At 41.1% G+C, this 15365-nt stretch overlaps 1 protein-coding gene across 1 annotated transcript in view; it reads left to right on the plus strand.

Annotated features, from left to right (window-relative positions):
• Positions 1-11321: 11321 nt before the first annotated feature.
• The window catches only part of uts2r (urotensin 2 receptor), a 51908-nt gene continuing 47864 nt past the window's right edge, over positions 11322-15365 (plus strand). Inside the window, exons 1-2 of the mRNA XM_084341391.1 lie at positions 11322-11823; positions 13985-14700. Of these exons, the coding sequence (XP_084197517.1) occupies positions 13987-14700 (714 nt within the window). The 5' untranslated portion in view covers positions 11322-11823; positions 13985-13986. The remainder of the gene's footprint in view (positions 11824-13984; positions 14701-15365) is intronic.

The following is a 15365-nucleotide window of genomic DNA, read 5'->3' on the forward strand; positions in this document are numbered from 1 at the left end:
CTTTACATGTGTAACCTAAGTTACATACAACTGTCATTTTAAGTAACTTAAGTTGCATTATATACGTGACATACAGTAAGTCGACTGTTAGTAAATTAAAATAACTCAGTGTCAACTTTGGTTTCACACTGGACATGAACAGCAGTGTCCTGGGTGAAGGTCCTGTGATTGTTTCACTCGCCTATCCACCACATCTGCTTCCCTATGCATGCTTTGTTCGTCTTTATACTACTTCACAGCCTCTATACGGCTTTGCTGCGGTCATGATAAATACCACCTAACAAGAAATATCAATATGGGTCGTAATAAGACCCTTGCAAATAGTCTAGTGTGAGGTAATATCTCTAATGAGGGTGGGCTGGTTTGATGGATCAGCACAAAACATTTGTGTTTTCCTATGTTTACTGGAAAAAGTGTAAGTTAACGATGACAATTTAATTACGCCCTAGATGGACAAATATTTTGTCTTGTGATATGTATACAACCGCAAAGTTAAATGTATGATTAAGGCGAGCTCAAACTGATAAAATTCACCCAATGGGGTGATTGCAGACGATGACAACACCACCCTGTGTCCATCTCTAGATTTCTTTCAAAGACAATGACACAAAGAGAGTTTGAACAAGGTGTTGTTACTTTGGTGTGAAAATGGTTTAGGCTGTACTCTCTAATTGAAAATGTATCACAAAAGCAAAAAGGCAGCTCTCTTTTTTCGTTTCACTTCTGCATGGCGAGAGGGAAGTGGTGACTCATCATCCATCTTTATATACAATCTATGGCTGCCATGAATCTGTTGTCATGGTTGGTGCAGAGAAAGCAACAAGTGATGTAAGAGTTTGATGCTGCAGTTACATCCATCCAAACAAAATAAAGCTTTTAGGTAAATAAAGGAAGAGGAGAGGTGAAAAGGTAGGAAGAGACGTGGAAGCACTCTAACTACAGTCTGCAAGTTCTGCTATAGGACAGGAAAGCCTAAAAATGTCACACTCAACACATTTCAGATGTCAGCTATAGATCTACATTTTCTCTGCCTTTTGTCTTGTTTTCTCCTATGGAGCGCATTAAAGTTTCATGCTACTGTACTATATTTTTTACTTTTGCATGCCATCTATGCAGCACCAGCACCTGAGGGCATCTATACTCACATACAAATTAAGCTCTGTATCACATCTTGTAAATATTCTATGTCTGCAGATGAAAGACAGCTCCTCCTGAGATGGTTTAGTCCGTCAGAGGAAACCGCCTATGTGATTGGTTTCTTTTTTTAAGCACAAAGAACACGTTTCTTCCATCTTTCCTCTGTTGCCCGCAGGATGTCCTTTGTGTGTGTGTGTGTGTGTGTGTGTGTGTGTGTAAATGTCAGAAACAGCAGGTGAGCAGTTAACAGCAAAGGAAGAATGAGGAATTGAAAAGTAAAAGGATTTTATTTCAGTCACTACTCTGACTGAATGGCAACCTAACATTACACACTGCTTCAACACACACACACACACACATACACACTGGTAGGCTTGTCTGAGACCGCTGTTTGTGTATTATTCCAATTACATCGTGCCTATCACCAGCAAATGCTGCGACCCTCGGTGCTCTACTCTGAGTCACTTGGCACATAAGTCAGCACACATAGACAGACAGCTAGAAACACAATGGCTGTATGTAATGTAATCTCAGCTTGACATCAGACAGAAATCAATGACACCTCTCTCTCTCCCACTAACACACATGTTCGGCCACCCTATGGGCCAGTTTAACACATCAAGTGGATTCCACACTGCGGTTGGGTCTTTAACAAGTCAGTGGGGTCCAGAACAATGATTCCCAGCAGCTTCCCCCGGTGCTTCATCTCTTTGTTCTTACTCCGTTACCTCAGAGCACTCAGCCTCTAAATCTTGGAAGAAAAGTTTTCTTAATAAGACTCTGTAGACCAGTCTGCCAGTGACAAAGTTGTCACACAGTTGTTACTTACTGCTATTGCATAGGTTACAAGTAAATAAGTCCATTGTATGACTAAAAGAAACACACCAATGCCAAATATCCATCTTTAACAATCAATGATATGATTTTCATTCATTAGAAAAACAGTTTCAAGTTTAGGTAAAATAAATGGCTATATACTGTAGCTATTGCTGACTGTATTTCCCTGGTGTAATTTAGGTCCACTTATTTGAAAATTGGCCCCTAAAAAACATAGAAGACAGCATATCACCACAGTAACCAACAACTGCTGCTCTTTCCTAGCTATCGTTAGTTAATTCACTCATGGCTCAGTTACCCATAACGCCAGTGGCCCGGGAGCAGTGTTTCTCAACAGGGGCTGTACTGCCCAACAGGGGGCATTGGGAGAAGGCTGTTATCAGTGTGCTGTGTGCATACAAACAGACCTCCTCTGATGACAGTGCACTCAAAAGGCTGCTTTAACGTTACTAAAGCTGAAGCAGACAATGCTCGTTGTCTTCTGCACACAAGAAACACAAGAACTCTTTCTATATCCATTTCTTTCTTTTTTCTGGATCTAGCCAAGGTAGTATATAATACATAGTTTTTAGGCTACAGCTGTTATGATATTGAGTAAAATCAATTAAAAAGACAACAATATAATACGAATACAAATAAATATATAGATAAACGAATAAATAAATGAATAATTTTAGTTAAAGTTAATATGATTAATAATATAAATAATAGCAACAGTCATAATCATGATAACAATCCTAATTATTAACAGATTAATCATCAACATTCAGGGAAGACAATTAGCCTACATTTTATTTGATGGGGGTGGTAATGGAAACTGGATAATGGATTGGGGGTCCCTGGCCCCAAAAAAGTTGAGAACCACTGCCCAGTTTGTCTGGACCAAGACCTCGAAACACAGAGAAGACACCTTTAGCGACGGGGCTCAGCTCAATCAGATAAGGCAGCCTGATGTGAGTAAACATCCCTAAAACTAGGACTGAACACAGTCCTAGATTTAGGGATTGAAGTATGAAGGTGATTTACAGCTGCTGTGCTGGAGTATGAGAAGACAGATTGCCCCTTACGTCATAAGATTGAGTAAAACATACGCATGTATGTGAAGTGACTTGAATGCATGCAAGTTAAAGTGTCCTTAGGCAAGACATTGAATCTCAATTTGCTTCCTATGGTTGTTCTATTGGTGTGAGTGGTTGTGTAAATGGTTCAGCATATACAGTAAATATCATGGGGTGCTTTGGTTAGGGAGCACTGTATCACTTCCCATCAGCAGGTCAACACCTTGGCACACATACTGTATCAGATTCCACGGACATCCATTTTCATCATTTTATTTCTTTATCCCCCATTGTCTCCCCCTGGCAGACTTTGAGTTTCCTGTACAGTCACTTCTAAAGAAAGGTTAGGTTTAAGTACAGACCCACACCTCAATAACACCTTTCAAGCCCTATTATACAAGCCAATTTCTCAAGTTTATAGGCATTTTTGTTGATCCACACTCTTCATCCACACCCCTTCCTTCCAAACCTTTCCATCCCTTCTTTAATCTTCTCCATCCTTTCATTCAATCGTGTGCATACCTCTCCCATTACTTCCTTTTTAAGGCAACATCTGGTGCTCCAAGTTGGTGTGTGTGAAACGGCCAAGGAGAGATTTGCCTACAGTGAGTTTCTTCTTTCATCTGCACTAGACCACACTAAAAGTGTCTATTCATTGTATTTTCAAAACAAATGAGTTTGTATGACAGGCTGCCAAAAAGGCAAAAGTGTTCACAGCCTATAGTTGTGGAGAGAGGCAAGAATATGGTTCAAATTGGGATACGCTTCAGGACAAACTCTTCTTGGTGTTTTACTCAGTTTTACAAAAGAAAAGTGATGCAGGTTTTTTCTGTAAATGCAATGTCTGAATTAGGTAGGTGTAATGTTGGAATGTCAATTTCAGAAAATGTAAGAAACAGTCCCCCCAAGGTGTGTGTGTCTGTGTGTGTGTGTTTCTGCTGCTGTCAGATACTGTCTGACAAGCACTTTGAAGCATACTGACACCTTCATCGCCCCTTTTTCACCCATGCTCAACAATATTCAGCTACTATTGTGTCGTGGCTCCTTTATATTATCTCTATTACTGTATACATGTAAGTTACTCTTGTGTGATATTGTATTGACCAAAATCAGATGTCAGAAGGGACCAAAATGTACGTAATTTATACTTTTTATTTTACAGTCACTACAAAAGGAACAAGTGAAAGCAAGGCAAACCAGCGGAACAATCTTGTACCAAGAAAATCCATCTGTATCTCACCCCTGTGCCATTTTTCTTCTCTCAGGGCAAATACATTTTTACAACATAGAAAGATAAGATGACTTGATTGATCTTTGTGGATTTTTTTCTTTATCACATCACTCCCTGGCTACCTTTAGCCAGAAAATTCCTAGTCTGTATTTTTTGTTGCTGCCTTTACGGAATTCATAACAGAATTCATCATGTTTAAGTTTTGATCTCTGACATGTGGCAAGATTGGGCTCAGACTGCACAGATTGTTTGATAGAGATTTGATAGCAATGTGAGAAATATATGATTTGCTTTTGCCCCTGGATCATCTCTGAATTCGGCGCAGCATTATGGGATGATATGAGCCGCACTGACAGGACATGAAATAGGGGTAACGATGAATGTATACCCTGTGCATTATGACTTTCTCTGACTCCACATTACAGCGGAGCCTCCTGCTGTTCTACTCTGTGGAAGAGTAATGAATTGCATTGTGATGAGCTGCAGTTGTGCGTCCAAACCCACCCGAGAACAAAAAATACGTTGAGTTTAACTCAGATCCCCTTTCAAGCTGGAGGAATGATTTATGCACACACACACAATGAGCTGACAGCATTGCTTTTAGGTAAGTGTGTGTGTGTGTGTGTGTGTGTGTGTGTGTGTGTGTGTGTGTACAGGATGACGCAGAGGCACATCTTTATTGACACTGATCCAGGTGAGAGGCCTGACTGTGATTGTCTGTCAGTGTGATGAATGAACTGTGACGGCTGTCTTTACTGGCAAACCAACACTTGCATAACTCCACCTCTCATCTTTCGTGAGAAGGTATCCTCCTCTTTTTGTTCAGACAGCAGCTTTGGTGTGGCCAATAAGTCAGATCCAGTAATAAAGCTCTTGGCTTTATTCACACTGGGAGAAAGCCTTATTATGCTACGTATAATAACCCACCCACACAGTGAAGTGGACCGGGCTAAAGTGGAGTCAGGCTTTCCATCCACAGAAAAATAAGAAAGAATGCTCAAGTCTCACTGTAAGAGAAGTGTAACTTATACTACTCATAATACCAGTAATAATAAAGTGGTGGCTGATGCTGTCTGTCAAGTTTTACCAAATATTAGCAATGTATAAAGTACTTTTAAAGGGTACTTGTTCTTTCCATTTTGTGCTACTGCACTCTACCACATGTTTGACTGAAATGTTGTAATTACTCCACTCCATTTATCTGACAGCTATAGTCCCCTCAGCTAAACCCCGTGAGACAACGTGCCCTCAGCTAGTGCCATTTTCCAGCATCAAGGGAAAAAGGAAAAGTTATGGGAAAAAATGCAGAGCTGTCAACTAAAGTCCATTAATTCCAAAAAAAAAAAAAAAGCCTCAAGAGACCTGCCTTGTTTCTACAATCCCAACTCCAAAAGAGTGGGGATGCTGTGTAAACCATAGGAAGAAACAGATTGCGATGTCAGAGTGCCAATTCTTTTTACTCTGCTGTAACACATGCAGAACGCGGCCCTCAATAAAGACTTTGCCTGGATGGCAGCATATGTTCCTTTATGATTAAAGGCTGCGAGGCAGCTGGATTTGCAAGATCATGGCCTCATTGGTGGCAGGGTCCGCCTTTCCCTTGTTGGATTCAAATTTCCTAGCTATTAACAACAGAATTCATAGTAAATTATGCAGGCACGTACTTGAAATGATTGAGTAAACAAAGGACAGCGGACGTATTTGGGAGATTACAGATAATACGTGAGACAGCTGTCATTAATGACTGGAATCATTTTGTAGTTAGTATTTGGTATGCGATGCTGTTGCCTGTCCTTCTTAATGGATCAATGTGACATCAGACTTCGGTGGACTATAACTGGATTATGGTTACATTACAGAGCTGAATAGGCAACAAGTCAGCCTTGCCGGAGATATTTACATAACTCATGACAGCACACCTCTGACTGCAAATTAGTTTTTACTTACTTTTGTATTATACATGTTTAAATGATAAAGGTTTTACATTTAAAATGACCTAGATCGTTATTTAAATTAAATACTAAGAATATAGACACTCCAAAGTGGTAGAAAGTAAATATAGAGTAGTAGATTGAAAATAAGGTGTGATTCACTCATGGTTCGAGGTGGCACAGTATTCATTCCAGTATAAAAGCTGACCACAGGGCGCGAATAGTTTACCATATGGCTTTTTGAGATTTTCCATTTGACATTTTAATCAAACTCGCACCACAACCACCTCACTGTTCCTTGGGGCTGGATTAAACACACCTGCTGTTACCACGACCAGTATCACATGGTGTCACCAAATCAAACAAGTCTCTGTGAAACAGGAGCTAAAACATCTTTATTTTCAGTAATGTTACGCTTTTCTGGTTAAGTTGCTAGAGAGATTTAAATCCTAATTGTAAAAATGTTAAACTTATATTGAAGCATTATTTTGTGGAAAAGCATTTTTGAATTGTGTATTGTACTTTCACATTATGATCCTTCTCCTTTTGTTAAAAGCAACACTTTGTAGAAATTGGCATTTTGTGCGATTTGGCACCCCCCACGGTTTCTATTAAAAGACACTGTACCAACAAAATGATTTTGAAGCTGTTATTTCTGAGGATAAAAGGTACATAATGTTCCTTTGAGACAATGATCTGACGTCCCCCCAGGCAGGAAACAAAAGAACATCCCATCAATATTATTGCTCTCAATGTTCTTTTCCTTTTCATTTTTGGGATTCTGATCTGCCTTGGCTGTGTTTTAAAATTACTTTCATGTGCTTTCATTTTGAATTCCTTCCGCCTTATTTGTATTCCCCCATTATTCTATCATTCCTTCTCTTCTACTCCTCTCTGTCTGCTACATTGACAAACTTCATCCTTTCATCCACTGAACAAATGAAGAGCAGACAGCAGTCAACTCTGCTCTGCTGTTCATCGCATCGGAGGGGGGGATGCATTATGCATGTTGTACAACTTCAAATGGTACACAGACACGCACACCTGTCATTGAACTCTCTCTCTCTCACACACACACACAGACTCACACACGCCATCATGAACGCATTTAGGCATTCAGTCAAATAGCTATTTACCAAAGGCTGATTGATGCAGCTGCCCCATAGCCACGCGCCTAGCATTGAGTATGCTAAAGGAGGGTAAACATGCCGACACGTGCAGTCGCAAATATGCAGCAGAGCTGCCACTTTCTGCATTTGTGATTTTTTTATGTGTCTTGCGCGTTTGGCATGTGTGAATGTGTATGTGCGATGGCTAATGAGGCGGAGGTGGGTGTCATCCTGTAAAGCGATTGTAGAAATCTGTGACAGGCGGTTGCACTGCATCATTTACTGTGTAAGCACCAGCAGTTATCCAGTCCTGATCTAGTTACAATGGCTGCTCATCAGTGCTCCCCTAATCCCTTTACAAATAGTCTCTAATTTTATGAGGCTGACCTCTAAACACAAACACATACACACCATGAAGGAGCAATGTGACCCCTGCTGTGATAAGATCCCACAGACAACCCTTGTAAACTCTGACTACATTCCACGTAAATCCTCAGACACACACACACACCTTCCTGCAGAAGAAGAGTATTACATAACAGCTGATAATTTATTTTCAATAGTCTGTAAATAATGCACAGGAGAGGCTTGTTTGCTTTTCGACTGACATGTTTACATCTTGTTACACCTGCTGGACCCTGATAGGAACTCTTTGACATTAATTCAGTCATAAAAGTAAATGCATGTTGTCAGGAGGATTTGTGTCTCTCTCGTGCATCCCAAGTGTCTTTTCCAGCAGCCATTTATCATCTCAGTCCTGCTACCAATACGCATTTGCTGTAGTTTCATGGATACAACATTAGGGGTTTGGAAAACAACAGCTGTGTATAGGCTAAATGTATTGACTGCAACAAAGAGAGGCTCTATTGTTATAAATGGAATTCTGACCTGTGAGGTGAAAAGGTTAGAGCAGTAAATACAGGAGCATAAAAGGCCTTCAACAGAGTGTCTGTTTCTGCGTAAAATCAGTCTGCCTGGAGGTCATCTCTGATTAGATAAGTGCCAAATGACAGACTGAATGGGGGATAACGCTGCAGTCAGTTCAGCCTGTTATTGTTAGCCGCCCACTGGGAAAGACCATTCATATTACCCTCCTACTGGTACAGTAATAATAAATTGGAGCATGTGTGGATGGGATTTCCTGCCACTTGGCAAACGTTTTGGTGTTGTTTTTTTTAAATAGCAGTCTAATAATAATCACATTATGATGACAAAAACAAAAAACAACAGTTACTTTCACACCGGGAGAGTCGACTTTTACCTGCAAATACTGAGATGTGTCTGCTGCAGTTTATTTGTGGTTGATTTTAGACTAACAACAACGAAAAGAAGAAGGTGTTAGCCTCCGATTCTAACAAATGAGAACACAACACTCTGTCGGCCCCTGGAAAAAGTCTGGCTGCACCAGTATACCAATGCAATGCCTGTTCAAAACATGCTGTTCAAAGGGGCCAATAGGTTGGTCTGTAGTACTGCTGATGGCAGCATTCGACAAAAAGCTCACAGAGCTACAATTGACGCTGCTTCCTTGGGTACTGAGCAATATACCTGCAATGACGTCTGCTGCAGATGTAGGGTTAGGGTTAGACTTAGGTCAAGCTGGGTTCATGCTACAGGAGTTTAGGGATCATTAGATTCTGATTCACCCCTCCCAACAATCTGAGGAGAAATCTGGTCCGGGTCCTAAATGTGTACCGGTGTTTGGCACAGATGCGCTCTGTACTTTCAGAGCCGGACCACAACAACCACAGGGAGAGGCATCCTCGAGCAGCTCAGGAGAAGCTGAAAGTGCTGCCAAGCAACATTTAACACTCAAGCCCTTGAGGCTAACGTTAGCCAGCATACTACTGTTACCAGAAACTTAAAGTCTCACCTCCATTTATCACGGAAGAATATAAAACCTGTGTTGACCGTATCTCCCAGCTCATCCAGACTTATTTAACCATATGCTTCTGTTTTTCTCTCACTGCAACACGTTACTACAGCAAGTTGTTGCCCCGTGCTAATCCTCATTTTGTTTACGTCTGCTTCCCCATGATATCACATGAGAAGGATCACATGTGAGACCAGCTTCGGTCTGCAGAGGCATGAAGCCACAGCACTGAAACCATGAACCTGCTGCTGCACAGAGCGCTGTCTGTTTCAAAATGTTTGGATGTTTAATATGTCGCATGTTCAGATTGCATCAATTTTAACACTGCAATTTATTGGGTCCTCAGCAACAAACCTGCCAAGTGTGAAGTAGATCAGATGAGCGATTCTCTGGATATGCAAATTACATTCAGACAGACAGGAAGAGTAGTAGAACTGCAATGACTATTCACCAACTACTTTGATAATTCATTATTTCAGTCATTTTCAAGCAAAAATGTGAAACATTTGCCGGCTCCGAGTTCTTAAAGGGCAAGTTTGCCCAAAAACAAAAAAATACAATCATTAGCTACTCACTCTCACACATTGCTAGCTGCACCTGGCTAGCAACGTATGCTGTGTTTAAGGACAGTTTAGCAACTGACGAATCAAATTTTGCAGGAGGTCTAGTTCTTCCTGTTATTCCTTTCCAGACTCCTGTTTTTCTGTGTGTGTTTATGTGCATGGAGTCATTAAGCCTTGGGATATGCACTAATGACAGACACTGTTAGCTTCATTAGTCATAATCATTATAATCCTTGTAGTTGTAGCTCATGCTGATTCGGCTAAATGTGTGGTTACCTGGATAACACTAAGAATGTCTTAATTATTTACACAAGTCTGAGGGTTTTGTTCAAAGTGGAAACGGGAACTTGTGTATCTGTTTACTTTGCATGACGTACATGATGTACAATGTGAATGTAATGTGATGTGTGTTTGTTTGTTTTTTTGAGTGTTGTGCATGCGCCATGCCTCATCTCCTGTGAATCCCATTTACATGTGCAACATGGGTGTATTAAAGAGCACTGGACACAGTAAAAAAAGACGGTGCCCCATCCAAGGTGCTCACTGGGTGCATATGCTGCTTCCTTGCACCGGCCACTGCACCAAAATCACTTCACAGCCAAGCTTCCATGGGTTTGATGTGGACGCCATTTGAATTCAGCACAGGAATGGACTCCACCATTGATGATGCAACCCACCTCACAGAGAGGTAACTAGTCAGTGTAAATACGTTAAATGGCTATAGGAAAAGTTAAAACATTTTCAGTTCACCTCAGTTATTCTCTTTGCACCGCCCATCATTAATTTGTATGAACAGACATCTGCTCAATTATTTTCATATGCAATCATTTTGCCACCAAAATTGGCTTCACGCTCAGTATTAACCCACCTTGAAAAACATTTTTTAAGAGTTATTCTTATACTTATGATTTTGTTTTTAACACCGATTCATTGTTTTATTACTTTCCCCCATTTCATTTAAAAGGCAGTGTCAACTACCAAGGGCACACCCGAAAGCATAACGCAAACAATTTCATAAATGCATTGTCCCTTTGTAACCTGTATGAGCAGCGACAGAAGGCCAAAGGCATTGTTTAGCTTCGTCCCCTCCTGCAGTGGATGATGTTTGATGACTGTGCATAGGTGAATTGCTGCAGCGGTAAGTGACATTGACCATCTTTAAAATAATGGATACTGGATATTCCACACTGGAACAAATGGGAATTGTTGGCTGTCTTTTTAGCTATTGATTTATCCTGCATGCGTGTCAGCAGGGTTATTCTGTCAGTTTGTAATGTGCCTCAAGTGTGGCACATGCCCCCATTGCATGAAAATAGATGGCACAGGGGTTAGAGTCGAGAGAGAGGGACAGAGAGAGAGAGAGAGCAGAGCGCATTTCCTGCATACCTCTCTCTTGCCCGTTCTCTCCGTCTTCTCCCTCCCACTTCTGAGGGCTTCTGAGCGAGAGTGCCTCACCAGCAGAGCGCTCCTCTCTCTCTCTCTCTCTCTCTCTCCCTCTCTCTCTCCCCTCTCTCGCTCTGTACCTCTGGTACTCTCTCTCTTACTCTCTCTCAGTCAAAGGGGGGTATTCTCCGTAACCAGCTGTAGCTTAATGTGATCCTCACTTCTCATCACCATTTCATTGATGTTCTCTTTTTTTCCTGTTTTTTCTCTCCTGAATTAAATGACTCTGCTGCCTATGTCACAGCTGACATCCAGTGTCCGGATGCTACCAAGGTGCACAAAGGGTAGAGGGAATGGAAAGGAACTTTTAAGGCTGCAATCAGAGCACCTTTCTCTTGAACCTAGACTCACTGGATTGGTTCATGTGTTGTTGAGACACAAGTCAACAATGGCAGGATTTCTGTTGTAGTGGATGACTCATTTAGGTTATTTTCCCCCTCGAGACTGCTGGATATAGATTTTTCTTCTTTTGTTCCACCTGCGTATTTCCCCTCTCAGATACTCTGTATAATCTGTGGGACTCTTATGGAGTGTGAAATTTCTACAGCAAGTGCAAAGTTTGGAGGAGCAAAGTGATACGAAGCATGGCTGATGTCACTGCGGTTGCGTGTTGAAGTCTTTGGTCCAGGGAGGCAGACCAGGTAAGTCTCTGTGTGTTCTTATCCATTCATTTATTCTGTTGTGCTTAAGATGTAATGTTAATCACGTCTGACTTCATCTCTGCATGCATTTCAAACAGCATGTGTGGCAAAGGTAGAATACTTTCCTCAGTATTTCTGTCTGAATCTTGACAGCTCAGCAACAGACTGGATAAAGGGAGGTGTCTGTGAACAAGTAAAAAGTTCTCTGTGTGCCTTCAACAGTTGCATCAACTCTGATACATTTGGCTGTTTATTAAATATAAGTCCTGGGTACTTGCATCAAAAAAAAATGCATTGGTTTGCCTGCCTACTCTGCTTAGAGTGTAAGACAGAGCATTTCGTCATCAGCCTGCTGAAATTCTGCTGACGCAAATCATACTCAGATTATCACCCAGTGTGTATAGCTCTCATTTCTAGTAGAATTCCACTGTAAGATTTGCTAAATTTATCAGCATTGTGTGATCAAAATGCAACATTCAGAACAGTTTGCTGTCATTTTGTTTCTTAAATGCTTTCCTTTGATTCAGACTGTGTTCATATTCAGTCCAGACAGTTGCAGTTTATTACCCAAGTACTGCACTGAAGTACAATTTCAAGGTTCTTTAACTGGAGTATTTATATTATATGCTGTTTTACACTTCAACAGTCCTACATTCTGGAGTAAAATGTAGTTCTCTTTACTACAGTATATTTATTTGATAGCTTTAGTAACCAGTTACTTTAAAAAAAAACATGATTCATCTAATAAATTATATTGTTATTATAGGTTAGGCAACAGCAGTACATATACTGTATATATTTAAATATGCTAGATCCAGATTTTCATCAAGATCCGTATCAAAAAGTATGCCATCTAAATATGCCTGATTTTTTCATCAAGATCCATGCATTATTCCATGAGGAATTAATTAAAAAGTAGAAAAAAGTCACTTTATCTGGATCCCTAACTTAATCTAGATCTGCACTAAAACTTATTGGGGTCTATTCTGGGCCAAGACCCATCCTCCATCCAAGTTTTGTTGAAATCTTTTCTTAAGTTTTTTGTAATCCTGCTGACAAACCAACTAACAAACTCTCATTGGTGAAGACATAACCTTCCTAACAGAGGTAATTATAAACCACTAATTCTGCAAATAAGTACTTTGATTTTGATAATATATTTTAATGCTTATACTATGTTATTTTAAGGCAAAAGGTTAAGGGAAGCAAGTTTCCAGGGTCGCTGCTTCAATCCCCAGTAGGATAAATCTGGGTGGGAATGTGAAAAGCACCATTTGCCCTTCCCACATACATTGCCACCACACAGGTGCCCTTGAGCAAGGCCCTTAACACCAACTGCTCTAGAGCATCTGCTGAGTAGATTAGACTGTGGTTGTACCGAGCAGCTTCCTGGTGTGAATGTGTAACTGTGTGAATGGGGTCAGGGCATTCCTGAAAAGAAGAGCATTGCCCTCAGTGAACACTCTCTGAATAAACTTTAAGAAAAAGTTATATTTTGAATGTAGGACTTGCAGGATGCAGGACTGACTTGAAACAGAAATTTCACACTCTAGTCTTGCTACTTTTACTTCCGTAAAAAATCTGAGTACTTCTTTCACTACTGGACCAATGTGAAATGTGCCATCGAATAACCCTGAGATCAGAATCAAAGATACAGACACTTGAAATCCTATTCCAACATCTCATTTTATGACCGATTTAGGAAAACTTGAGTAACCTTGCAAGAACATGGTGTTTGATATTACAATTATAAACATTTAGTTTAAGTGACATAAAAGCTTGAAGCTGTTTCCAGGCCTGCTTTCCAAGCGATGACTGAAATGAGGGGTTTCATTTTCCTCAATATGAGTGAGTGCCAGCAGTCAGAGGCACTTCAACTGAAAGACGAAGATTTTACAACTGACTATTAGCGATGGAGCCTGAAAAGGAGCTTTGCATGGGTCGCAAGCTCATTAAGTACTTCCATGATGACTTCTGCTTCTCTCACAAATGGAGATTATAAATCAAATCAAACAGGCCAGTTTCTCCCTTGAAACGGTATGTAAGCGCTTTAATAGTCCAAGAATCAGGCCAAGTTAGAAGATAAGGGTTGATTATCAAATGCCACTTTTCTGTACAGTTAACACCCTCACCCCTTACATTTCTGTTCCCATGCATCCAGATATGACCACAGTATCCATGGAGCCTGTAGGAGTCCTCGTGGAAAGGGGCACCAATGCCACCGACCCCCCTCTGAACGCACATGAGGACACAGCCGCCACCTTTACCATCGGCACCATTCTCTCCATCATGTGCCTCGTTGGAGTCTCAGGGAACATCTACACCCTGGTGGTCATGTGCCACTCCATGAGGACTGCAGCCTCTATGTACATCTACATCATAAACTTAGCTCTGGCAGATCTGTTGTATCTTCTAACCATACCCTTTGTAGTCTGCACACACTTCCTAAAGGGATGGTACTTTGGGGACGCAGGGTGTCGCATTCTGATCAGCATGGACTTCCTGACCATGCATGCCAGTATCTTCACACTGACAATCATGAGCACGGAGCGATACTTTGCTGTGCTCAAGCCACTCGACACAGTCAAACGGTCTAAAAGTTACCGGAAAGCCATCGCTCTGCTGGTCTGGGTTGCCTCTCTCATCCTCACCCTACCGATGATTGTAAGCATTCAGCTAATGACACTGGGCAACAAGGCTATGTGCCAGTCCACCTTGTCAGCACTCTCCTACAAAGTTTACATCTCCTTCCTGTTTTGCACTAGCATTGTTGCTCCAGGACTGATCATTGGCTATCTCTACATCCAGCTTGCACGCACTTATTGGGTTTCACAGACGGAGACCTTCAAACAGACCAAGAAACTTCCCAATCAAAAGGTCAGTGCATCACGAGATAGTGTTTCTGTCTCACTTGAAGGGATAAAAGTGGTTCTATTTCACACAAGCCTGCTTTCTAATGGTGCTTTTGGGGCTTTCCAGAGAAGTCTTCAAATATTTCTGTAGATGTACATGACAACCTTATACTAAATCCTCCAAGTCCTCCAAGTAAGACAATATAAAATGTGATATGTTGTCCTCCAGAAGGACAAGTTATGCAGGGTGACCTGATGTGTCAGTGCCTACTGAAACTATTACAAATCTAGGTTACCTCTATGGTAAAGATTTGGTTAGGTTAAAAGTGCAATGAGTAAGATTGGTTGATTCCTGCCCCAACCTACCACAGAGACAACGTGGGAAACCCAAAGTGCCGCTGTTCGACAATCTGGGAATAAGACTCAACAATCCCGTCTTTTTCCACAATCACTTGATTAGGGTAAAGGAAACATCATGTTTGGGTAAAAATAACTGGTAATGACTAAAAAATAATGGTGACTTTCAGTGAGAGCCAGGAAATTAACAGTGGTCTCCAGTGTAAAAGTTTGACCTTTTGTTGACCCACCCATTTACCCTAATCTCCTTTCCTTGTGGACTTTCTGAAGGGAGGATAGTCTCTCCTAACCAATCTCAGGCCCTGTTCTGGGTAATTCCTTTTTTGGTGGGCA

This window comes from Pagrus pagrus, assembly GCF_965226575.1.
Source record: "Pagrus pagrus genome assembly, chromosome: 21".
Lineage (NCBI taxonomy): Eukaryota > Metazoa > Chordata > Actinopteri > Spariformes > Sparidae > Pagrus > Pagrus pagrus.